Genomic DNA, 27,523 nt, shown 5'->3' on the forward strand with positions numbered 1-27,523 from the left:
GGAGGCTTCGCGCCGTCACGACCGATTCGCTGATGAAGGGAGACAAAGGAACACCTCCGTTTCAGAGTGTTAGAGGACAAGTTGGGACATGTCCAGCTCTCCACAAGTTCTCTTATACTCACTCGACTGGTAGCACTGAAAGCCGAGATAGGCATGGTCCCAACTTGTCCTCTAACACTCCGACAGACCTCGTATATATGAAATATTCAATCTTAATTAAATTGTAATTGTGGTTTGCCCTTTAATTTTTTGCCAGCTTTTAAGCTTTTCAGAAAAATTGAGTTGAACTTGAAAGTACTTACTTTTTTATCTATTATCATTCCTGAGTATTAGCATTATGATATGGGTCATTTTGCTATATAATCCTCCCTTCGTATGCATACATGTATATGTGTATCTTCCATCTAACACTGATCAGAGTATATCTACTGCCCTGCCAAAGTATTTTGAACTGATTAACTGATTTGATTTCTTGATTGTTTAACTATGTCACTGTCAGAAAGGGGTCAGGGTCCTTGCCATGGCTCAAATATATATATAAACATTGACCTGTTGGTGTCAATAAGCCATCTAATGAGCCTTTCTGGAGACATTAATTGATTTTTCATACATTCATCTCCTCATTTGACAGTTTACTGTTCCGCTGAGAAACAGGACAGGGAAAGACAGATGCATGGGTTTTGTGTGAAAAATGGGACAGGATACCATTAGATCTTTATCCTGTAAGTAATCCTGACTAGTATTCTGGTCAGTTTTCTGGCTGAACACTTTGGTCTTTTCACTGCCAATGTATTTTCATTCATTCACTAACTAACTCAATCAGCTCTCTGCCGTGTCTACGCTGAATAAAAATGGCACCACGGCGGACAACACGTGAGATCTCACTGTTAGAACTTCGACAGCTCTGGATAATAGACACTCAACTGGTGGGATATTATGGAGGTGACACGTGCAAACAACATTTGACTGTCCGGCAGCAAAACATAAGAACACGTAGGGGCACGGAAATTTCTCTTGTTTACTCACAGTGAAAAGTCCACGTATGGTCAGGGTTAGAACGCAGCTGTCTAAGGAGGAAAAGGCACTTTACACTGAGGTGCCTTCCACCATATGAAATGTAGGCCACTGAACGGCACAATGAGTGCTAAGGGACTCACTCGAAGGGAAAGGTGGCAGCGAGAGGTCAAAAACCTCGTGACACTGAACTGGAATAAGATGGTTAAGAAAGTGAGTGAATGTGTGTTTGTTGCATTATTCCTACAAGGTGCTTGGCCTATTTCCAGCTTTAAGGGGTTTGTTTTAGTCAAAGTCTTGGTTAATCTGTTTGCTTCCCTCATCTTCCCAGGTCCTTTTGCCAATTTACATAACGGTCAACTCCAGAATTTCTCTTACAGGGCTTGTTTTGGCAAATATCACAGTCATTGTGGTTAAGGTTAGAATTAGGATTTTCACTCCAATGTTCATCAAACCTGACACACAAGACAGATATCCCATTATTTGTCCCACATAAGGAAATTTGCAATTCATTTCAATTTATTTGTATTGTACCAAATCACAACATAAGTCACCCCAAACTCTAACTTACCACGTAGACAACAGTGATTAAAAAAAACAAAAACCTCCATTTGCCATTTGAGAAACCTCAAGCAAAGCAGACTCAGAAAGGTGACCAATTGCTTTCGCCATACTAACATAACAAAAATCACATAACCGGTACAGTACAATGAAAAATGGTCAAACATGCACAAAAGATCCAGATAATCCAGATAATCCACATCCAGATAATAAAAAGTTCTAGTGGGCAATGTGAGCCACAGTCCATCACGAGTTGTAAAGTACATTGCCATGTGACTTGGTCCAGACACCAAGTGCTCAGACAGGGGACCGCTACATGGACATTGCAGTGATCCTCCAACATACAACAATCACATGTAGATCGCACAGTATCTTTGATTACAGCACCTTGAACACAGAAACAGAGCAAAATGAATCAATCAATCAGCTGGAATGTACACAGGAGCAAATGTTTCACAGCAGCAACAAATGGACAGAAGCGAACATGAGTGCCGCAGTGTAGTCTCGTATTTCACTAACAAACCCACAATTTAGATATGTGAGCAGGACTCCAGCTGTGCTAATATTACCATAAAATTTAGGATGGAAAGGAAGTTAATGCAAGTTTGTATTAATTATACAAAAAAAGAGAATAGATGAGTCTTTAATATAGATTTGAATGAATCAACAGAATCAGAATGTTTTATCTCAGCAGGCCGACTTTTCCACAGTACAGTGACACGGTAAGAGAAAGCTCTGTGACCAGCTGACTTCTTCATAACCTCCAGTGTCACAACAGTAGGACAAAGTGTGCAAATAAAAGGCAACTACAAATACCATGGTATGGCAAACCAAGACAATGCAAGATAGGGGAAAACTGTAAACTGTAAGGTCGGGTGAGTCACATATGCAGGTGGGCTCTGGAACTGTGTTCAATCATTGGGGCCAGTTCATGTCTGCCTGTCTGTCTGTTGGCTATCTTCTCCCAGGTCCTTTTGCTGATTACTACCAAACCTGGCATCTCAATGAAGGTCTAGACATTGTTGCTAAAGAACTAAAATTTGGCAAAGATCAAGCTCAAGGAAATTGATTTTGGGGTCAAATGTCAGATTTCTTTAGCTGTTACTGTCTTCATGGCCGGGGTACTACTAGCCAGTTTAGTTAACAAGAAGCAGCTTATAGTACAAGCAACTGGCTGTAGCCTTACCTATGAAAGTCACCAAACACATACTAACACCAAAGGTTTCAAATCAAATGAAACTTTTGGAAACATCTGTTTTGAAACAGCTGGTGATGCACTGAAGCCCCCATTTAGGACAACTCCATTCAAAAAACCAACATGGGTGTTGTTTTTTTTCTTTTTTGTTACATTAATCTAACTCTAACATGTAGCTTCTACAATATAAAATCAAGTTTTATGGATGAACACATTCAAATCATGTAGTTTTAACATAACATGCAACAACTTAAAATCTAACTTGCTCAGTGAATATAATAAAATTATGGAAATCATTTCCACCCAAGTAAATGCATTAATGTAGCCTGAAACAATTTTGCTGAGTGACCTAAGTATAAGTTGGTTGGGTCAACATGATGAATTTGCGTTATTATTATGTAATTAGCATGGTTCAGCCCAACTAGAATTGTAAGAATAAATAACAAACAAAGTCCCTTTGGCTGCTTGCTTGTTTGCGTCGGGGTCGCCACAGCAGCTCCAAGGTGGATCTACATAAATTGTGCTGATCTAACACAGCAAAGTTAAGCTGACATGTAACTGTGGTATTTTAAAAGTAGTTTTAACTACCCTAATAAATTAAAAAAAAAAACTCATAATCACATCAAACAAGTTTGAATGAACCAAGGAAATTACATCAGTGTGTTACATTTATGCTTACAGGGCAGGAGTGTTGGGCAAGTGGTTCATGCACTTGATTTCAGTGCAGAAAGTTCCCGGTTCAAATCCCACCCCTGCCACATTTCTCCATGTAATTTGGAGTTGTGTCAGGAAGGACATCTGATGTAAAATCTGTGACAATTCAGCATACAGATCCACCTCAGATTTGCTGTGGCGACCCCAATCGCAAACGAGGGAGTAGCCAAAGGGACTTACTTTTTATTTTTTGTTACATTTACCCGTATAAATCTAGTTGGCCTGAACTATGGTAACTGAGTAACAGTAACACAAATTCATCTTGATGCTCCAACAAATTTAGACTTACACAGTAAAATCACGAGTGTTAAATTAACACTGACAGTGTACATATGGTCCCACTCTAGCCAGAGTAGGACCATACAGTTGCATGCAAAAGTTTGGGCACCCCTGATAATTTTCATGATTTTCCCTTATAAATCATTGGTTGTCTGGATGAGAAATTTCAGTTAAATATATCATATAGCAGACAAACACGCTTATATTTGAGAAGTGAAATTAAATTTCTGGTATTTACAGAAAGTGTGCAATAATTATTTAAACAAAATTAGGCAGGTGCATAAATTTGGACATCCTTGTCATTTTATTGATTTGAATACATTTAGCACTAATTATTGGAACACAAAATTGGTTTGGTAAGCTCATTGACCCCTGACCTCCTTAGACAGGCGAATCCAATCATGAGAAATGGTATTTAAAGTGGCCATTTGCAAATGTTTCCCCTCTTAGTATCTCTTTAAATGAGTGCCAACATGGGAGCCTCTAAACAACTCTCAAATGACCTGAAAACAAAGATTGTTCAACATCATGGTTTAGGGGAAGAATACAAAAGCTATCTCAGATATTTCAGCTGTCAGTTTCCACTGTGAGGAACATAATGAGGAAATGGAAGACCACAGGCACAGTACTAGTTAAGGCCGAAGTAGCAGGCCAGAAAAATCTCAGATAAGCTGAAGCGAAGGATGGTGAGAACAGTCATAGTCAACCCACAGACATGCTCCAAAGACCTACAACATGATCTTGCTGCAGATAGTGTCTCTGTGCATTGTTCAACTATACAGTGCACTTTGCACAGAGAGATGCTGTATGTTGCTGTAATGCAGAGGAAACCTTTTCTGTGTACACACCACAAACAGACTCGCTTGAGGTATGCTAAAGCACATTTGGACAAGCCAGCTTCATTTTGGAATAAGGTGCCATGGAGTGGACTGATGAAACTAACGCTGAGTTATCTGGACATAACAAGGGGTGGTATGCATGGCTGAAAAAGAACACAGCCTTCTAAGAAAAACGCTTACTACCTACAGTAAAATTTGGAGGTGGTTCCATCATGCTACGTGGCCCGTGCAGGTACTGGGAATCTTGTTAAAGTTGAGGGTCACATGGATTCCAATCAGTATTAGCAGATTCTTGAGAATAATGTTCATGAATCAGTGACAAAGTTGAAGTTGCGCTGGGGCTGGATCTTTCAACAAGACAATGACCCTAAACACTGCTCAAAATCTACTAAGGCATTCATGCAGAGGAACAAGTACAACATTCTGGAATGGCCATCTCAGTCCCCAGACCTGAATATTATTGAAAATCTGTGGTGTGATTTTAAGTGGGCTGTCCATGCTCAGAAACCAACAAACCTGATTGACCTGGAGATGTTTTGTAAAGAAGAATGGTCCAAAATACCTTCAACCAGAATCCAGACTCTCACTGGAAGCTATAGGAAGCATTTAGAGGCTTTTGTGGATACACCTAAACCCGTCTCTATGTGGATGGGGTCTAATTTTACTTCATATTGTTAAAAGCCACCACCCCCACCCTCCCCACACATGCACACTTCTTCCGTAGCCTAGGATTATAGTATTCCAACACAAAAAACCTCACATGCAAAGTGAAAATTGTCACATCCCACGTCACCTTAATTGAAGTGATATAAAAATTTCAAAATACATTTTGTAGTGCAGCAGTAAATCGTGGTTAGTATGTTCATGAGGCCCCAGTTTCTTTCTTTTTTTTTTTTTTTGCAGAGTTCATAAACTGCAAAGTTTATTTTTATACATTATAATATTTCTGTAATTGTTTTTAAGAGTGAATTTTTTTCTTCATTGTTTTGTGTTTGACAGCCTGTGTCTGTTTTGTGATTTGAAGGGTGATATTATATATATATATATATATATATATATAATATATATATAGATATATATATATATATATATATACAGTGAGGAAAATAAGTATTTGAACACCCTGCGATTTTGCAAGTTCTCCCACTTAGAAATCATGGAGGGGTCTGAAATTTTCATCTTAGGTGCATGTCCACTGTGAGAGACATATTCTAAAAAAAAAAAAAATATCCGGAAATCACAATGTGTGATTTTTTTAAATAATTTATTTGTATGTCACTGATGCTAATAAGTATTTGAACACCTACCAACCAGCAAGAATTCTGGCTCACACAGACCTGTTATTTTTCTTTAAGAAGCCCTCTTATTCTGCACTCTTTACCTGTATTAATTGCACCTGTTTGAACTTGTTACCTGTATAAAAGACACCTGTTCACACACTCAATCAATCACACTCCAACCTGTCCACCATAGCCAAGAACAAAGAGCTGTCTAAGGACACCAGGGACAAAACTGTAGACCTGCACAAGGCTGGGATGGACTACAGGACAACAGGCAAGCAGCTTGGTAGCAGCTTGGTAGAAGACAACAACTGTTATGATTATTTATTAGAAAGTGGAAGAAACACAAGATGACTGTCAATCTCCCTCGGTCTGGGATTCCATGCAAGATCTCACTTTGTGGAGTAAGGATGATTCTGAGAAAGCTCAGAACTACACAGAGGACCTGGTCAATGACCTGAAGAGAGCTGGGACCACAGTCACAAAGATTACATTAGTAACACATGGTGCTGTCATGGTTTAAAATCCTGCAGGGCAGCAAGGTCCCCCTGCTCAAGCCAGCACATGTCCAGGCCCGTTTGAAGTTCACCAGTGACCATCTGGATGATTCAGAGGAGGCATTGGAGAAGGTCATGTGGTAACATGAGACCAGAATAGAGCTTTTTGGAATCAACTCCACTTACCATGTTTAGAGGATGAGAACAACCCCAAGAAAAAATATCCCAACCGTGAAGCATGGGGGGTGGAAACATCATACTCTGGGGGTGCTCTTCCGCAAAGGGGACAGGACAACTGCACCGTATTGAAGGGAGGATGGATGGGGTCATGTATTGCGAGATTTTGGCAAACAACCTCCTTCCCTCACTAAGAGCATTGAAGATGGGTCATGGTTGGGTCTTCCAGCATGACAATGACCCCAAACACACAGCCAGGGAACTAAGGAGGGGCTCCATAAGAAGCATTTCAAGGTCCTGGAGTGCCTGGCCAGTCTCCAGACCTGAACTCAATAGAAAATCTTTGGAGGGAGCTGAAACTCCAAACCTGAAAGATCTAGAGAAGATCTGTATGGAGGAGTGGACCAAAATCCCTGCTGCAGTGTGTGAAACCTGGTGAAAAACTACAGGAAATGTTGGACCTCTGTATTTGCAAACAAAGGATACTGTGCCAAATATTAACATTGATTTTCACAGGTGTTGAAATACTTATTTGCAGCAGTAACATACAAATAAATTATTTAAAAAAATCATACATTGTGATTTCCGGATTTTTTTTGTAGATTATGTCTTTCACAGTGGGACATGCACCTAAGATGAAAATTTCAGACCCCTCCATGATTTCTAAGTGGGAGAACTTGCAAAATCGCAGGGTGTTCAAATACTTATTTCCTCACTGTATATATATATATATATATATATATATATATATATATATATATATATATACACACACAATTTCTCTGATACTTACTGGACTGGTAAGCATTGAAAGCCGAGATAGACATGTCCAGACTTGTCCTCTGACACGCCGAAACGGAGGTGTTCCTTTGTCTCGCTTCCAAAGCGAATCGGTCTTTACGCGCGAAGCCTCCGCGCGGCTTTCCATGACAAAATCTCTTGTTAAAAGTGAAATCTGCTGGAAAATGGCTGATGTCCAGCTCTTGTGATAGCCAGAGAAAGAGCACACGATGGTCTCGTATCCACAGAGCCATCCGTTTAGAAATGGTCCGGTGGCTTGTGCCGCGTCGTCGCAGCTCGGAGCGTGGCGCGCCGAGCGTCCTTAAAGGGGTCCTTAAAGCTGTAGTAACAGACCTTATTCTCTGTGAAGCCCGTAAAATTTTCACCAAAAGCCAGATAAATTTTTCGAATGGTCTCCAGGTGCCAGTCTCTAACAGCTTCTGAAAAAATTCTGATGGAAAAAAAGTCCTTTTCATTCCGCCATTTCCAGACAATGAAAATCCGACGAGGGGGCGGGACCACTCCTTCCCACGGCGTGCTCACAGGCGAATGATGTCACCGACAGGCGTGGAAAAACTCACGCATCAATCAATCAATCAATCAATTTTTTTTATATAGCGCCAAATCACAACAAACAGTTGCCCCAAGGCGCTTTATATTGTAAGGCAAGGCCATACAATAATTATGTAAAACCCCAACGGTCAAAACGACCCCCTGTGAGCAAGCACTTGGCTACAGTGGGAAGGAAAAACTCCCTTTTAACAGGAGAAACCTCCAGCAGAACCAGGCTCAGGGAGGGGCAGTCTTCTGCTGGGACTGGTTGGGGCTGAGGGAGAGAACCAGGAAAAGACATGCTGTGGAGGGGAGCAGAGATCGATCACTAATGATTAAATGCAGAGTGGTGCATACAGAGCAAAAAGAGAAAGAAACAGTGCATCATGGGAACCCCCCAGCAGTCTACGTCTATAGCAGCATAACTAAGGGATGGTTCAGGGTCACCTGATCCAGCCCTAACTATAAGCTTTAGCAAAAAGGAAAGTTTTAAGCCTAATCTTAAAAGTAGAGAGGGTGTCTGTCTCCCTGATCTGAATTGGGAGCTGGTTCCACAGGAGAGGAGCCTGAAAGCTGAAGGCTCTGCCTCCCATTCTACTCTTACAAACCCTAGGAACTACAAGTAAGCCTGCAGTCTGAGAGCGAAGCGCTCTATTGGGGTGATATGCTACTACGAGGTCCCTAAGATAAGATGGGACCTGATTATTCAAAACCTTATAAGTAAGAAGAAGAATTTAAATTCTATTCTAGAATTAACAGGAAGCCAATGAAGAGAGGCCAATATAGGTGAGATATGCTCTCTCCTTCTAGTCCCCGTCAGCACTCTAGCTGCAGCATTTTGAATTAACTGAAGGCTTTTTAGGGAACTTTTAGGACAACCTGATAATAATGAATTACAATAGTCCAGCCTAGAGGAAATAAATGCATGAATTAGTTTTCAGCATCACTCTGAGACAAGACCTTTCTGATTTTAGAGATATTGCGTAAATGCAAAAAAGCAGTCCTACATATTTGTTTAATATGCGCTTTGAATGACATATCCTGATCAAAAATGACTCCAAGATTTCTCACAGTATTACTAGAGGTCAGGGTAATGCCATCCAGAGTAAAGGATCTGGTTAGACACCATGTTTCTAAGATTTGTGGGGCCAAGTACAATAACTTCAGTTTTATCTGAGTTTAAAAGCAGGAAATTAGAGGTCATCCATGTCTTTATGTCTGTAAGACAATCCTGCAGTTTAGCTATTGGTGTGTGTCCTCTGGCTTCATGGATAGATAAGCTGGGTATCATCTGCGTAACAATGAAAATTTAAGCAATACCGTCTAATAATACTGCCTAAGGGAAGCATATATAAAGTGAATAAAATTGGTCCTAGCACAGAACCTTGTGGAACTCCATAATTAACTTTAGTCTGTGAAGAAGATTCCCCATTTACATGAACAAATTGTAATCTATTAGACAAATATGATTCAAACCACCACAGCGCAGTGCCTTTAATACCTATGGCATGCTCTAATCTCTGTAATAAAATTTTATGGTCAACAGTATCAAAAGCAGCACTGAGGTCTAACAGAACAAGCACAGAGATGAGTCCACTGTCCAAGGCCATAAGAAGATCATTTGTAACCTTCACTAATGCTGTTTCTGTACTATGATGAATTCTAAAACCTGACTGAAACTCTTCAAATAGACCATTCCTCTGCAGATGATCAGTTAGCTGTTTTACAACTACCCTCTCAAGAATTTTTGAGAGAAAAGGAAGGTTGGAGATTGGCCTATAATTAGCTAAGATAGCTGGGTCAAGTGATGGCTTTTTAAGTAATGGTTTAATTACTGCCACCTTAAAAGCCTGTGGTACATAGCCAACTAACAAAGATAGATTGATCATATTTAAGATCGAAGCATTAAATAATGGTAGGGCTTCCTTGAGCAGCCTGGTAGGAATGGGGTCTAATAAACATGTTGATGGTTTGGATGAAGTAACTAATGAAAATAACTCAGACAGAACAATCGGAGAGAAAGAGTCTAACCAAAAACCGGCATCACTGAAAGCAGCCAAAGATAACGATACGTCTTTGGGATGGTTATGAGTAATTTTTTGTCTAATAGTTAAAATTTTGTTAGCAAAGAAAGTCATGAAGTCATTACTAGTTAAAGTTAATGGAATACTCAGCTCAATAGAGCTCTGACTCTTTGTCAGCCTGGCTACAGTGCTGAAAAGAAACCTGGGGTTGTTCTTATTTTCTTCAATTAGTGATGAGTAGAAAGATGTCCTAGCTTTACGGAGGGCTTTTTTATAGAGCAACAGACTCTTTTTCCAGGCTAAGTGAAGATCTTCTAAATTAGTGAGACGCCATTTCCTCTCCAACTTACGGGTTATCTGCTTTAAGCTACGAGTTTGTGAGTTATACCACGGAGTCAGACACTTCTGATTTAAAGCTCTCTTTTTCAGAGGAGCTACAGCATCCAAAGTTGTCTTCAATGAGGATGTCAATCAATCAATCAATTTTTTTTTTTATATAGCGCCAAATCACAACAAACAGTTGCCCCAAGGCGCTTTATATTGTAAGGCAAGGCCATACAATAATGATGTAAAACCCCAACGGTCAAAACGACCCCCTGAGAGCAAGCACTTGGCTACAGTGGGAAGGAAAAACTCCCTTTTAACAGGAAGAAACCTCCAGCAGAACCAGGCTCAGGGAGGGGCAGTCTTCTGCTGGGACTGGTTGGGGCTGAGGGAGAGAACCAGGAAAAAGATATGCTGTGGAGGGGAGCAGAGATCGATCACTAATGATTAAATGCAGAGTGGTGCATACAGAGCAAAAAGAGAAAGAAACAGTGCATCATGGGAACCCCCCAGCAGTCTACGTCTATAGCAGCATAACTAAGGGATGGTTCAGGGTCACCTGATCCAGCCCTAACTATAAGCTTTAGCAAAAAGGAAAGTTTTAAGCCTAATCTTAAAAGTAGAGAGGGTGTCTGTCTCCCTGATCTGAATTGGGAGCTGGTTCCACAGGAGAGGAGCCTGAAAGCTGAAGGCTCTGCCTCCCATTCTACTCTTACAAACCCTAGGAACTACAAGTAAGCCTGCAGTCTGAGAGCGAAGCGCTCTATTGGAGTGATATGGTACTACGAGGTCCCTAAGATAAGATGGGACCTGATTATTCAAAACCTTATAAGTAAGAAGAAGAATTTTAAATTCTATTCTAGAATTAACAGGAAGCCAATGAAGAGAGGCCAATATAGGTGAGATATGCTCTCTCCTTCTAGTCCCCGTCAGCACTCTAGCTGCAGCATTTTGAATTAACTGAAGGCTTTTTAGGGAACTTTTAGGACAACCTGATAATAATGAATTACAATAGTCCAGCCTAGAGGAAATAAATGCATGAATTAGTTTTTCAGCATCACTCTGAGACAAGACCTTTCTGATTTTAGAGATATTGCGTAAATGCAAAAAAGCAGTCCTACATATTTGTTTAATATGCGCTTTGAATGACATATCCTGATCAAAAATGACTCCAAGATTTCTCACAGTATTACTAGAGGTCAGGGTAATGCCATCCAGAGTAAGGATCTGGTTAGACACCATGTTTCTAAGATTTGTGGGGCCAAGTACAATAACTTCAGTTTTATCTGAGTTAAAAGCAGGAAATTAGAGGTCATCCATGTCTTTATGTCTGTAAGACAATCCTGCAGTTTAGCTAATTGGTGTGTGTCCTCTGGCTTCATGGATAGATAAAGCTGGGTATCATCTGCGTAACAATGAAAATTTAAGCAATACCGTCTAATAATACTGCCTAAGGGAAGCATATATAAAGTGAATAAAATTGGTCCTAGCACAGAACCTTGTGGAACTCCATAATTAACTTTAGTCTGTGAAGAAGATTCCCCATTTACATGAACAAATTGTAATCTATTAGACAAATATGATTCAAACCACCGCAGCGCAGTGCCTTTAATACCTATGGCATGCTCTAATCTCTGTAATAAAATTTTATGGTCAACAGTATCAAAAGCAGCACTGAGGTCTAACAGAACAAGCACAGAGATGAGTCCACTGTCCGAGGCCATAAGAAGATCATTTGTAACCTTCACTAATGCTGTTTCTGTACTATGATGAATTCTAAAACCTGACTGAAACTCTTCAAATAGACCATTCCTCTGCAGATGATCAGTTAGCTGTTTTACAACTACCCTTTCAAGAATTTTTGAGAGAAAAGGAAGGTTGGAGATTGGCCTATAATTAGTAAGATAGCTGGGTCAAGTGATGGCTTTTTAAGTAATGGTTTAATTACTGCCACCTTAAAAGCCTGAGGTACATAGCCAACTAACAAAGATAGATTGATCATATTTAAGATCGAAGCATTAAATAATGGTAGGGCTTCCTTGAGCAGCCTGGTAGGAATGGGGTCTAATAAACATGTTGATGGTTTGGATGAAGTAACTAATGAAAATAACTCAGACAGAACAATCGGAGAGAAAGAGTCTAACCAAATACCGGCATCACTGAAAGCAGCCAAAGATAACGATACGTCTTTGGGATGGTTATGAGTAATTTTTTCTCTAATAGTTAAAATTTTGTTAGCAAAGAAAGTCATGAACTCATTACTAGTTAAAGATAATGGAATACTCAGCTCAATAGAGCTCTGACTCTTTGTCAGCCTGGCTACAGTGCTGAAAAGAAACCTGGGGTTGTTCTTATTTTCTTCAATTAGTGATGAGTAGAAAGATGTCCTAGCTTTACGGAGGCTTTTTATAGAGCAACAGACTCTTTTTCCAGGCTAAGCGAAGATCTTCTAAATTAGTGAGACGCCATTTCCTCTCCAACTTACGGGTTATCTGCTTTAAGCTACGAGTTTGAGAGTTATACCATGGAGTCAGACACTTCTGATTTAAAGCTCTCTTTTTCAGAGGAGCTACAGCATCCAAAGTTGTCTTCAATGAGGATGTAAAACTATTGACGAGATACTCTATCTCCCTTACAGAGTTTAGGTAGCTACTCTGCACTGTGTTGTTATATGGCATTAGAGAACATAAAGAAGGAATCATATCCTTAAACCTAGTTACAGCGCTTTCTGCAAGACTTCTAGTGTAATGAAACTTATTCCCTACTGCTGGTAGTCCATCAGAGTAAATGTAAATGTTATTAAGAAATGATCAGACAGAAGGGAGTTTTCAGGGAATACTGTTAAGTCTTCTATTTCCATACCATAAGTCAGAACAAGATCTAAGATATGATTAAAGTGGTGGGTGGACTCATTTACTTTTGAGCAAAGCCAAGTAGAGTCTAATAATAGATTAAATGCAGTGTTGAGGCTGTCATTCTCAGCATCTGTGTGGATGTTAAAATCGCCCACTATAATTATCTTATCTGAGCTAAGCACTAAGTCAGACAAAAGGTCTGAAAATTCACAGAGAAACTCACAGTAACGACCAGGTGGACGATAGATAATAACAAATAAAACTGGTTTTTGGGACTTCCAATTTGGATGGACAAGACTAAGAGACAAGCTTTCAAATGAATTAAAGCTCTGTCTGGGTTTTGATTAATTAATAAGCTGGAATGGAAGATTGCTGCTAATCCTCCGCCCCGGCCCGTGCTACGAGCATTCTGGCAGTTAGTGTGACTCGGGGGTGTTGACTCATTTAAACTAACATATTCATCCTGCTGTAACCAGGTTTCTGTAAGGCAGAATAAATCAATATGTTGATCAATTATTATATCATTTACCAACAGGGACTTAGAAGAGAGAGACCTAATGTTTAATAGACCACATTTAACTGTTTTAGTCTGTGGTGCAGTTGAAGGTGCTATATTATTTTTTCTTTTTGAATTTTTATGATTAAATAGATTTTTGCTGGTTATTGGTAGTCTGGGAGCAGGCACCGTCTCTACGGGGATGGGGTAATGAGGGGATGGCAGGGGGAGAGAAGCTGCAGAGAGGTGTGTAAGACTACAACTCTGCTTCCTGGTCCCAACCCTGGATAGTCACGGTTTGGAGGATTTAAGAAAATTGGCCAGATTTCTAGAAATGAGAGCTGCTCCATCCAAAGTGGGATGGATGTCGTCTCTCCTAACAAGACCAGGTTTTCCCCAGAAGCTTTGCCAATTATCTATGAAGCCCACCTCATTTTTTGGACACCACTCAGACAGCCAGCAATTCAAGGAGAACATGCGGCTAAACATGTCACTCCCGGTCCGATTGGGGAGGGGCCCAGAGAAAACTACAGAGTCCGACATTGTTTTTGCAAAGTTACACACCGATTTAATGTTAATTTTAGTGACCTCCGATTGGCGTAACCGAGTGTCATTACTGCCGACGTGAATTACAATCTTACCAAATTTACGCTTAGCCTTAGCCAGCAGTTTCAAATTTCCTTCAATGTCGCCTGCTCTGGCCCCCGGAAGACAATTGACTATGGTTGCTGGTGTCGCTAACTTCACATTTCTCAAAACAGAGTCGCCAATAACCAGAGTTTGATCCTCGGCGGGTGTGTCGTCGAGTGGGGAAAAACGGTTAGAGATGTGAACGGGTTGGCGGTGTACACGGGGCTTCTGTTTAGGGCTACGCTTCTTCCTCACAGTCACCCAGTCAGCCTGCTTTCCCGGCTGCTCGGGATCTGCCAGGGGGGAACTAACGGCGGCTAAGCTACCTTGGTCCGCACCGACTACAGGGGCCTGGCTAACTGTAGAATTCGCACGAGGGTGCGCATGCGCACGAGGGTTCAAGCATGTCTGACGTAAAAACATATGAATGAAATCCATATAGTTTTTGAAAAAAATAAAAAAGACCGTTACTTTATTGACAGACCTCGTATATAAATTACACATGCAACTAAATGTGATTCATTTTGATGAATTAATTACAAACATTGAAACTAACTACATTTTTTTAAATCACCTGACAGCATTAGAACATCCAGTCCAAATTGTAAATTACAGCCATCACATGAGGTTAACACGTTTTTGTGGCCAGACAAAGCCTTGACCTTTCTTTCTCTGTATGCGGTACCAGAATCCAGATTGTGGAGCCCATTGGAGTAAAAGGAGCTCCAGCATTCCTCCTGAGTTAGAGCCCAGCATGTGGTTCTACTCAGAGGCGCTAACACACACAGACCCATTAAATATCGTCACTTCTCACAGCTACTTTGTGCAATAAAAAAAAACAGAATTTTTTTTTGCCCTGTCTGAGTCCCAAACATATACTCTACCAGTGCTGTTACTACAGGGCCTATTTGTTATTTTGCTCTCTCCCTCTTTATCTCCAAAACTGCAAAAGGATCTCGTTTTCTTGCAAGCACTTTCTTAATATGCCAGCTTTAGTATTATGTTCCATCCATCAGTGCTGAATCACACTGAGGTCCCGGCTTTTTGTTCTCACAAGCCTGCCAAGGCCCGTACGTGTCTGCTGGGCCCCTTTCTGTGTTTTAAAGTTTATGTTTTCTGTGGAAGTTTATTAACTATTAATAATAATGTATAGCTGTGTATGCAACAGTTGTGGATATAGGTGTGCATACAGGTTTGAGAAAAAACTTTTAAACACCCGGGCCGGTACGTAGGGTTTAATTAGGTCAAGTAAGTAGTGAGGCGCTAGTCCATGAATAATTTCATAAGTTTGTAACAGAACCTTAAAATCTGATCTCACAGAGACAGGAAGCCAGTGAAGAGATGCCAAAATGGGTGTAATGTGTTCAAACTTTCTGCTTCCTGTCAAGACTCTGGCAGCAGGATTTTGAACCAATTGGAGACCCCTAACACTGGACTGCAGTAAACCAGAAAATAGAACATTGCAATAATCCGGTCTAGATGAGACAAATGCATGGATCAGAGTCTTTGCATCAGTTATGGAAAGAATGGGACGAATCTTCCCTATGTTTTCACAGGTGGAAGAAAGCAGTCCTCGTAATAGCCCTAATGTGAAGGTCAAAGAACAGCGTGCAATAAAAAATCACCCCAAAGTTCCCCACTTTTTCGCTGTGATGTATGACACACAAGTCCAGGCTAAGCATTAGCTGGTCAAACTGATGCCAATGTTTCGCTGGACCAAGACCCATCATTTCAATCTTGCCCAAGTTTAAAAGTAGGAAATTGCTGGACATCCAGCTTTTCACTGATGTAAGGCAATCCTCTAAGGACTTTATGTGTATGAGATTACCAGCATTTATCGGCATGTACAACTGAGTGTCATCAGCGTAGCAATGAAAAGTAATCCCATAACGCCACAGTATGAGTATGTGCCCAAGGGGTGCTATATAAAGGGAGAAAAGCAGGGGGCCTAAGATGGATCTCTGTGGAACCCCGTATTTCATGTAACCAAGGTTAGTGGTAGTTGTTGTACAGGACACAATGAGAGCGACTGGTTAGGTAAGATGTCAACCGTGTAAGGACATTCCCAGTAATCCCAAAATAATTTTCCAGCCAATCAAGTGAAATATGATGATCCACTGTATCAAACGCAGCACTAAGTTCTAACAGCACCAAAACTGTAGTGGTGTCTAAATCCATTGCAAATAGAAGATCATTTAGCTGTCTCAGTGAAATGATGCGTTCTAAATGCAAAGTGCTCAAAGAGATTATTCTCAGTAAGGTGGTCCACGAGCTGCTGTGAAACCATATTTCTAGAATTTTAGAACAAAATAATAGGCTTGATATCAGCCTATAATTTTTCAATAGACTAGGATAAAGGTTAGATTTCTTAAGTAATGGTTTTAATCACTGCAGATTTGAAACATTTAGAAACAGATCTCAAGGTTAGTGACAGATGATTAATTTCCAACACAGCTGACCCAAGAGTAGGCCACAGGTCCTTCAACAGTTTTGTTGGTATGGGATCGAACACACAGGTTGTGCTTTTAGCAGATGTTACAAGTTTTGTCGGTACACCCAGTGAAATAATATCAAATTTGGTAAATCTAGGTGATGTATCATTGATGGCACCCACCTCAATTACAGGGTGTAGTGCCCGGACTAAGGCATGCTAGGATATATTTAACCTAATGTCATCTATTTTACTCTCAAAGGAATCTAAGAAATCTTGGGCTGTAGATGGAGGGCAACTTACAGGTGCCTTGTCTGTGAATAAGTGTTGCCACCGTGTCAAACAGGAACTTTGAATTATGCTTGTTTTTGTTCATCAAATCAGAGTAGTAGGCCCACAAGTAGTCATTGAACCAAGGCAAGTGTGTTTTGGGGGGCATGGTTTTAATGTAGGTGGAGCAATCATGTCGAGTGTGGTTGTAAGCGCTGAGTTTAAACTGTCCACAAAACTATCCTGAATGGTCATTTTCCAAAAGTGACACTAAGATATCAGGCAGTCAAGTTCAATTGTAATTGAAGAGTTGATGTGTCGCTGTGACAATAAATAAGTTTCTTGTTCCAATGAACAAGGCAGTAAGAGTGCAAACCTAATAAGTGAGTGATCAGATACCACTGACGCAAGAGGCATGATGTCAATATTTGTAACAGCGATACCGCAAATGAGGACCAAATCCAGGGTATTAACACTAATGTGTGCCAAACACTGAAGGCAAATCTCTACAATGATTGTTGGGGACTTCAACATTCATGTAAACAAGCTTCCTGACCCCCTCTACAAATCATGATTTGTAGAGGGGGTCAGGAAGCTTGTTTACATGAATGTTGAAGTCCCCAACAATCAGAATGTTTTTGGCACGGGTTGCAAAATTAGAGGTCAATATACGGTGACAAAATAACATGGTTGATTTTTATTCTTCTGACCTCAGCTATACGTAGTATCGTGGGCAGAGCAGAGAGTCAAATGTTCAAACAAATTTTTTAGACCTCCAAGAGCCAGTAAGCTAAACCCAGATGTATAAATTAAAGAAATACTGCTGCCTTGCTTTGTATCACTGGGGGTGTGACTAAATGTGTACGCAGGTGGGCAGGCTTCATTTTTGGGGAGGACATCCATTCATTTTCTTCCGCTTTGTCCGAAGTCGGGTTGCGGGGGCAGCAGCTCAAGCAAAGCTGCCCAGACCTCCCAATCCACACACACCTCCCCCAGCTCCTCCGGGGGAACCCCAAGGCGTTCCCAAGCCAGCTGAGAGACGTAGTCCCTCCAGCATGTCCTGGGTCTTCCCCGGGGCCTCCTCCCAATGGGACGTGCCTGGAACACCTCTCCAGCAAGGCCTCCAGGGGGCATCCAGAAAAGATGCCCGAGCCACCTCAGCTGGCTCCTTTCGATGTGGAGGAGCGGCTCAACTCCGAGCTCCTCCCGAGTGATCGAGCTCCTCACCCTATCTCTAAGGGAGCACCCAGCCACCCTGCGGAGGAAACTCATCTCGGCCGCTTTGTACTTGCGATCTCGTTCTTTCAGTCATGAGCCAAATCTCATGACCATAGGTGAGGGTCAGAATATAGATCGATCGGTAAATCGAGAGCTTTGCCCCCCCGCTCAGCTCTCTCTTCACCATGACGGTACGATATAGCGACCACGTCACTGCAGATGCTGCATCAGTCCGTCTGTCGATCTCACGCTCCATCCGTCCCTCATTTGTGAACAAGACCCAGAGATACTTAAACTCCTCCACTTGAGGCAAGGACACTCCACTGACCTGAAGAGGGCAAGGCACCTTTTTCCGGTCGAAAACCACGGCCTCGGATTTGGAGGTTCTGATTTTCATCCTGGAGGCTTCACACTTGGCTGCAAACCGCCCCAGTGCATGCTGAAGGTCCTGATTTGACGAAGCCAACAGAACCACATCGTCCACAAACAGCAGAGATAAGATTCTGTGGTTCCCAAACCGGACCCCCTCTACACCCTGGCTGCGCCTAGAAATTCTGTCCATGAAGGTAATGAACAGAACTGGTGACAAAAGGCAGCCCTGGCAGAGGCCAACGCACACTGGAAACAGGTTTGACTTACTACCGGCAATGCGAACCAAGCTCCTGCTGCGGTCGTACAGGGACCGGATAGTCCCTAGCAAAGGACCCCAGACCCCATTCTCTCGGAGCACCCCCATAGGGTACCCCGAGGTACATGGTCAAACACCTTCTCCAGATCCACAAAGCACATGTGGACTGGTTGGGCGAACTTCCATGAACCCTCAAGCACCCAATGGAGGGTGTAGAGCTGGTCCAGTGTGCCGCGACCAGGATGAAAACCACACTGCTTCTCCTAAATCCGAGGTTCGACTATAGGTTGAATTCTCCTCTCCAGTACTCTGGAATAGACCTTACCGTGGAGGCTGAGGAGTGTGATCCCCCTTTAGGTGGAACACACCCTCTGGTCCCCCTTCTTAAACAGAGGGACCACCACCCCAGGCTGCCAATCCAGAGGCACTGTCCCCGACCGCCACGCGGTGTTGCAGAGGCGTGTCAACCAAGACAGTCCCACAACATCCAGAGACTTAAGGTACTCAGGATGGACTTCATCCACCCCAGGAGCCTTGCCACCGAGGACCTTTCGGACCACCTCTGTGACTTCGGCCTGGATGATGGATGAGTCTGCTTTTGAATCCCCAGTCTCTGCTTCATCTTTGGAAGACTTGATGATGGGATTGAGGAGATCCTAGAAGTATTCCTTCCACTGCCCGACAACATCCCCAGTCAGGGTCAATAGCTCCACACGGCACCGTAGACAGTGCCGGTGGAGAGCTGCTTCCGCCTCCTGAGGTGTCGGATGGTTTGCTAGAATTTCTTAGAGGCAAACCAATAGTCCTCCTCCATGGCCTCCCCGAACTCCTCTCAGACCCGGGATTTTGCCTCTGTGACCACACGGGCTGCAGCATGCTTGGTCTGCCGGTACCTGTCAGCTGCCTCCGGGGTCCCACTTACCAACAAAGACAAATAGGACTCCTTCAGCTTGACGGCATCCCTTACTTCCGGTGTCCACCACTGGGTTGGATGCCGGATCGGGAGAACAGCAATAGGTTTAAGCCAGTTTTCACATAAGCCAATCATATCTAGGTGGTTTGCCATTATTAGATCATTCATCAACAGTGATTTTGAGGACAGTGACCCAAACTAAGTACCTCAGAGGGGTTGACATTTGGACTACTGGGTTTAGGGGTAGTTCCAGAGTAATATATGTAAGATGAATAATATTAGGTTTGGGTCTATGAACTCCACATGGGTTGAAGGTAGCAGACACAGAATATTTGATGTTGCAGGAACAGCCAGTGGGGCACCCTCAATTTTACTGTTTTCCAAAGTAGTAATAGGAACTGAGTTTGCAAAACATGTCCCTCTATGCTCTTTATGAGTATGTCTGCGGAAACAGGCCACCGTCTCAACTTGAAAAATTTCCTTTCCTGGTACATAAAGTACACTGTGACCATAGTGAATTTCCTGCACTAATTTCCCCACTAGGCTATTGAAATCCACATCCACATTTATAGTAGGCCCTGCAGATTTTCTAATCACCTGCTCCGTGACCTGCTGTGGAATCCTAATGTTACCCTCCCTGTAGAACTCTATCTATGTTTGCAGATAAGATGGTGGCACCTTCGCCAGTCAGGTGAACGTCATCCGGAATCAGCAAGCCAAGGCAACCCCAGAAAGTGGGCCAGTTATCAATAAAACTAAAGCCTTGCTGTCCACAAAACTGTGCCAGCAACCTATTCAGCGATGTCAGCCTGCTAAACACCTTGTCATTACCCCGAGAAGGGAAGGGACCAGAGACTATTAATTGATGCAGACACATCTTTTCCTCTGTGTACGTGTGTACATGCATATGTGTGTGTGTGCATACATGCATGTTCGATCATGGAGAAACTGGGGAGAGCTGACATTTGTCATTTGGTATGCTTATGTATTTTGGGTCAAGGATGAACGACGCCAAAACTGGAACGTTGATAGGACTAATATTTTTGGAGAACCTATAGATATTAGCTAGCAACACTGGACAATGGACGTTGATAATTACATTCTGGACTCGCACACCAGTCCAGCAGGGGGCAGTAAATCATCTATATATTAAAAGCGAAGTGGCCCCAGTGTACATGCGTGCATGTACACAGAGGACACCGAGAAACTAGGAATAGCTGACATTTGCCATTTGATATGCATATGTATTTTGTGTTCAAAAATGATGAGTGCTGTCAAAACAGAACGTTGATTGGACTAATATTTTTTGAGAAATTATGGCTATTATACAACAACAGTGAACGATGGACATTGATCACTACATTCTGGACTCACACAGCCTTCCAAACCATTATACTACCCAATTTAGAGCTGTGGATACCGATGGGCAACACGCTTTTGTAATTGATTGCAATAAGCGGTATACGTGGTGTCATGATGAAGTCATAAGTGGAAGGCACAGAGCATACAGGGTTTGCATCAGTCCTCTGATGCCTTTCATTTATAAATGCTTCAAAATTACTAATTGGATAATTTGTTATTAATTGGAGGGGGGAGCTTTGTTCACATTTAAGTACATCCTTAAGTACATTTAAGAACAGGAAAAAAGAATATAAAGAATTCAGCAAATGCTTCCTGAACATAATTTTGCACAATTAATCACAACTTTGGATCTCCACAAGTCTGGTATCTCTTAAGAGCAATTATACCTACTAATGTGCAAATGCAGAAGAAGCTCTGGACCATGTAGGCTTTACATCAGTGAGGTACCATGCTCAAATGAATCCAGGAGTTAATAAAATTTTGCTATGAGGGGAGATTGAAAAGTTTCGAGCCTGACCCAGAAAAAGTAACAAGTATGTGTGAAGTTTTGACTCACTGCATGCAATGTTGAGAAATGTTGGCTTCTCAGTCTTCTTCTTCTTTCAGCTGCTACCATTAGGGGTCGCCACAGCAGATTAATTGTTTACATCTCACCCTGTCTTCTGTATTTTCTTCTGTCACACCAACCACCTGCATGTCCTCCCTCAGCACATCCATAAAAATCCTCTTTGGCCTCCCTCTTCTTCTCTTGCGTGGTTGCTCCATCCTCAGCATCGTTCTCCCTATGTACCCTGGGCCCCTCATCTGCATATGTCCAAACCATCTCAATCTCACCTCTCTGACTTTGTCTCCAAACCATCTCTCCTGAGCTGTCTCTCTGATATGTTCATTCATAATCCTGTCCATCCTCGTCACTCCCAAAGAGAGCCACTCACCTGCTCGCTGAATTTCACTCAACAGTCCTCCTCCTTCAGCTTTCCCCATCTGATCCTTTGCTGAGCTCTGATTCTCTTCCTCTTCTTCACCGCTAAAGTCACCCTACAAACCACCATCCTATGCTGTCCACCTACACTATCCCCCTGCCACCACTTTACAGTCTCCGATTTCTTTTAACTTGCATCATCCACAAAAATGTAATCCATCTGTGTGCACCTTCCTCCATTCTTATAGGTCACTCTGTGCTCCTCCCTATTCCTAAAGTAAGTATTCACCAGCCATTTCCATCCTTGAGCAAAATCAACTACCATCTGCCCATCCACATTCCTGTCCTTGATACCATATCTAACCATTACGTCCTCATCGCCTCTGTTCCCTTCGCCAACATGCCTATTGAACTCCAATCCTATCACCATTCTTTCATTCTTGGGCACACTCTCCACCACCTCATCTAACTCACTCCAGAAATCTTCTTTCTCCTTCGTCTCACAACCTACCTGTGGGTCATCATCACTCTTTCAATTTCCAACTTCACACTCATCACCCTGTCAGACACTCAATTAACCTCCAACACACTCTTAACATATGCTTCCTTTAAAATGATCCCAAGACCATTTCTCTTCCGATCTACACTTGATATAATAACTTGAACCCACCTTGTTGGGATTGTGCCTGGTTAGCCTGTTTGAGCCCCTTGTCTGTCTTTGTCACCTGTCTGCCTCCCTGTTGCGTGTGTGCGTATGGATGTGTGAGTGGGTGTCTGCCTCCTTGATGCATGTGTGGATGTGTGAGTGTGTGTCTGTCTCCTGTGTTCTGTGTGGGCACATGTGGAGCCTGGTGCATGTGTGCCTGCCCGTGTTCATGGTTGACTGGTATGCATGTGTGTGTGTGTGTGTGTGTGTGTGTGTGTGTGGGCACGCCCCCCCGGCTCGTGTTTGGTGTGTGTGTGTGTGTGTGTGTGTGTGTGGGCACGCCCCCCCGGCTCGTGTTTGGTATGTGTGAATGTCTGAGCACGTGGTTCCCTCCTGCTTTGTTGGTCTTGTGTTTTCACCCGTCAACTGTGTACTCGTCAAGTCTGATTCTTGCCATCTGTCTGTGTCTCTCTGTTCTTTATGTTGATTTTGGGCTTTCACTCTGTTCTGGTTTGAGGTCATTATACTTAGTTTGCAATTGGTCACAGTTTGTCGGTAATCTTGGTTTGAGTTAATTATTTGTTACCATGTTCCACGTTTGATGTTGTGGTTTGTGCACTTTATATTTTTGTTCTTATCTTATGATCAGGTTTTGTTTCCACTCACCTCGTGTTTTCTTGTATCTCTGTGTATTTTTTTTATTTCTTTGTGTCACATCGTTTCTGTTCTTACTTATGTTACACCTGTCATTAATTAGTTGAGTTTTATTTAAGCTGCGCTTGTATGTTTTCCTTTTGCCAGTCGATTACGTCAGTCACTAATTTCAGTCATGCGTCCTGTCCGCCTCCATCTCATATCTTTTGTCACTAAGTGTTTTGCACCTCGCTGTGTTTTTGTCTGTCGGTTTAGGATTTTTACCTCGTTTGGTCTTCCCACCTAGTCTTTTGTTGGTTGATTGGCACATTTGAGTACCTCTGTCACCTTTGTTATATCACTGTCATCTTGGACTACTAAAGCACGTTGCATTTTTTAACTCAACCCTTTGTGTCCAGGCTGTCCTGCAACAGGGGTCCTCTTTGTCTCAACCCAGGACTTCGTTGACTTCGTCAACCCAGGACTGATCCGGTATGGAAATTCGATTTGTACTCTGCGTTTTTGTTTTTTGTTTTTTTGGCTTGTTTTACATCAAATGCCCTTCTTGACACAACCCTACTCATTTATCCGGGCTTGGGACTGACACTAAGAATGTGCCGGATGCACACCCAGTGGTTTCTCACTACGTAAAAGATGGAGAACCATGCCCTACTTTCTCTGGGTCAGGCTCAAAACTTCTCAATTGCCCCTTGTATAAAGGCCCACCTGAACCTCAGGATGAAAACTACAGAACTGATGAAGGAGTTTGAGGCATCAGACAGCTCTGTCACTAGAGAAGAAGATGTTACTGCAAAATCAGGATAATCTGTTTCACCATGATATTGTGTCATATTGTGAATTTTTTATGTTTTTGTATTTACGAGGGTAGGCTGAAAAGTTCTAAGGCTCACTATAATGCAGTTAATGCATTACTCCTTCATGGGGAGCCTTAGAACTTTTCAGCCTACCCTCGTATATGTCAGCAATACAAAATTAACATTTTCTGGTTAAAAAAGTATATATATATATATATATATATATATAGAGAGAGAGAGAGAGAGAGAGAGAGAGAGAGAGAGAGAGAGAGAGAGTTGACCTTTGTGTTAAATGTTGCGGTGCTGAAACCTGTTGAATGTTGTACAGCTCCACTTAAAATAATGTTCACCAACTGCATTTTTCCTTGTTTCCTTGGATGTTTAATGCTTTTAAAAATAGGTAGCTGATATTTTTCAGGGGTGGTACTAAATCATGCAAAGTTTCTATAATGAGTTGGAATGGCGTGTGAGTCCAGAATGTTTTTAGAACTTTAGAACTTTAGACCTTAGACCGCGACAGTTTGCAGAAGAACTCAGCCATATTATTTCCTGTTAATTCCGTAATTTTTTAAAATCCTAATTTACCGCCTTAATGTATTTATAAATTGTTTAGGTACTTGTTATCATATATGCACTAGGGGGTGGTAGCCAAGTGGTTAGTGCACTTGGTTTCAGTGCAGAAGGTTTCCGATTCAAACCCCATCCCTGACACATTTCTCTACGTAATGTGGAGTTGCACCAGGAATGGCATCTGGCGTAAAACCTGTGCTAGTTCGGCCTGTGGTAACCCCGAGTGCAAACAAAGGAGCAGCTGAAGGGACTTACTTTTACTATCATATACCCACTGTTATTATCATTATTATTATTATTATTATTGGATGGATGGATGGATGGATGAGATTTATTCTCATTGTCATTACAAGTGCAATTACATTATTACTACTACTACTACTACTACTTTATTTTGTTATTACTTTATTTTCTTATTATGTATTTTCTTATTATTTTTTGCCATTTGATTTTAAAATAGACCACAATGGAAAGAAGTGTTTTCACTATCTTGTCATCCATGTATTTTTCACACATTTACAATTATATTATGTACTTACATTGAACTTACTAAATAAAAGCACGCACACACACACACACACACACACACACACACACAGAGCTTTTTGTCTTTTCTGCATTCTGCCGCAAGCAGGTGCTTTTAATTTTACACACCCACAAACAGAGATAATGGTGGAAGACATCAAACGCAGTGCGCATGTCACTCATGGCAACAGCAACATTACACTTAAATGGACTGGACTGCATTTATATAGTGCTTTTTCCATCTGCATCAGATGCTCAAAGTGCTTTACAATTATGCCTCACATTCACACACACTCACACACCGATGTCAAATGTTTATTTGCATACATGCTACTACATTATTTGCACACACACTTAACTAAACTGAGTAAACCAACTGAACTACTAAAACACAATAAATCAATAACACTAGCAACACTGTTAAACTAACATGAACCACAATAACAACATTTATAACCCCAAAACCCGAACTCCCATGGGGCATTGCAGCACAACATCCATTGTTAATATCGCTAATTTCTCCAAAAATATTAAAATGCTTTCCGTTTTTGCAGCATTCATCCTTGACCAAAAATACATAAGCATATCAAACAGCAAATGTCAGCTCTCCCCAGTTCATCCATGATTGAAGCCATACACACGCACACATGTATGCACACAGAGGCCATTTGGCTATTATAATATATATATATATATATATATATATATATATATATATATATATATATATATATATATATATATATATATATATATGTGTGTGTGTGTGTGTGTGTGTGTGTATAGCGGGAATGTCTTTTCAACCAGGACCCAGGACCTTCATCCTGCTACACACACACACACACACATATATATATATATATATATATATATACATATAAACATACTTTATAGCCACAGTTATAAGTTTGAAGTAGGTACATTATTCATGACACTGAGTAATTTATTGATGCATAGTCAACAGTTCCCCAAGCTGATAATGATGGCTGACATTCTACAGTATATTACATTTTACGTAACAAAATCTTTGGCTTAAAAATCACTAAGCTGCTGTAGAAATTATGAAAAGCTTTTGAATATCTCATAAGAAGATTGTTGGAGCAACTTAACGAATTGATTTAATTGCTAAAACCCAAATTAATTAGGTTGATCCTAATTATAAAGTAATAGTTACACCAAATTCATAACTGAATTTGGGTAAACATAATAAATTTGAGTCTTATCAGCTTCAAAAGCCTACAAGCTCAAAAACTCAGCAGTGCATTTAAAAGAAAAGTGCTTTAAATAAGCTGTTTTACACACCCATGTCTGTGAAGCGGATAGTGCAAAGTCACGGTCCTGGACTGGATCTCCAGCGACAGGAGCAGCGGCAGGAGCAGCGGCCACATGCACAATGACAGGAGCGCACGCATGACAGGCAGTGGAGGTGCGCTGGCCCCAGGGTCGACTCTCTAAAGATGAATTAACAACAAATAAAAATAAGAAATAAATGAGCCAATCTGGTAAAAAAAAAAATGTTTTGTGTTGCAGAGCTTTAAATTGAATAACTAATTTAAAATGACTTATTTAATGTCTAATTCATCCGTGCTGCCTTTGCATCTTGTGCATGCTGAAAAAACTTGTGAAAACCCACAATCACTTTGGAGATCACATGTCTCCCTCACTTATAAACCCTGAGGAAGATGAGGAGGAGGAGGAGGTGTAGAAGGAGGAGGAGGAAGAACCTGGAACTGATGAACTCCAGAATTTACTGTAATTAATCCCCACAGGGCTGTGATGATCTGTGATCACAGAGGGAAAGCTTTTTTTTAACCAGACAATATTTCTAGTCAGAATGTACGAGGTCTGTTACAAAAGTAACTGACCTTTTTATTTTTTGCAAAAACTATATGGATTTGAATCATGTGTGATTGCATCAGCCAAGCTTGAACCTTCGTGCGCATGTGTGTTTTTTCACGCCTGTTGGTTGCGTCATTCGTCTGTGAGCACGCCTTGTGGGAGGAGTGGTCCAGCCCCCTCGGCGGATTTTCATTGTCAGGAAATTGTCTGATCGACTGCCGCTTTGCTTCATCAAAATTTTTTCAGAAAGTGTGAGAGACAGCCAAGTGGAAACCATTTGGAAAATTCAGATGGCTTTCGGTGAAGATCTTATGGGGATCACACAGATTAAGGAAAATTACAACTGGATTAAAGACGGCCCACAGCGGCGGATGGCGCGCCGCGCACCAAGTGTCGATCTACAGGCTCAAACGACCAGGTCATTTCCAAAGTGAGTGCTTTGTTGATCTGGGACGTCGTCTGACTTCCAGAGAAATGTCAAGACAGCTGGACATACCACTTTTTCGGCACATTCCACTGTTACAGGAGTTTTTG

The 27,523-nt window shown here is 41.6% G+C and overlaps 1 protein-coding gene across 1 annotated transcript in view; it reads right to left on the reverse strand.

The window, feature by feature from the left end:
* The window catches only part of adm2b (adrenomedullin 2b), a 63,570-nt gene extending 36,837 nt beyond the window's left edge, over positions 1 to 26,733 (reverse strand). Inside the window, exons 1-2 of the mRNA XM_034176605.1 lie at positions 26,713 to 26,733; positions 26,453 to 26,601 (exon numbers count right to left, since the gene is read on the reverse strand). Coding sequence (XP_034032496.1) covers positions 26,453 to 26,562 — 110 coding nt within the window. The 5' untranslated portion in view covers positions 26,563 to 26,601; positions 26,713 to 26,733. The remainder of the gene's footprint in view (positions 1 to 26,452; positions 26,602 to 26,712) is intronic.
* Between the last annotated feature and the right edge of the window lie 790 nt (positions 26,734 to 27,523).

The sequence above is a fragment of the Thalassophryne amazonica genome, chromosome 8 (assembly GCF_902500255.1).
Source record: "Thalassophryne amazonica chromosome 8, fThaAma1.1, whole genome shotgun sequence".
NCBI classification, from domain to species: Eukaryota; Metazoa; Chordata; class Actinopteri; order Batrachoidiformes; family Batrachoididae; genus Thalassophryne; species Thalassophryne amazonica.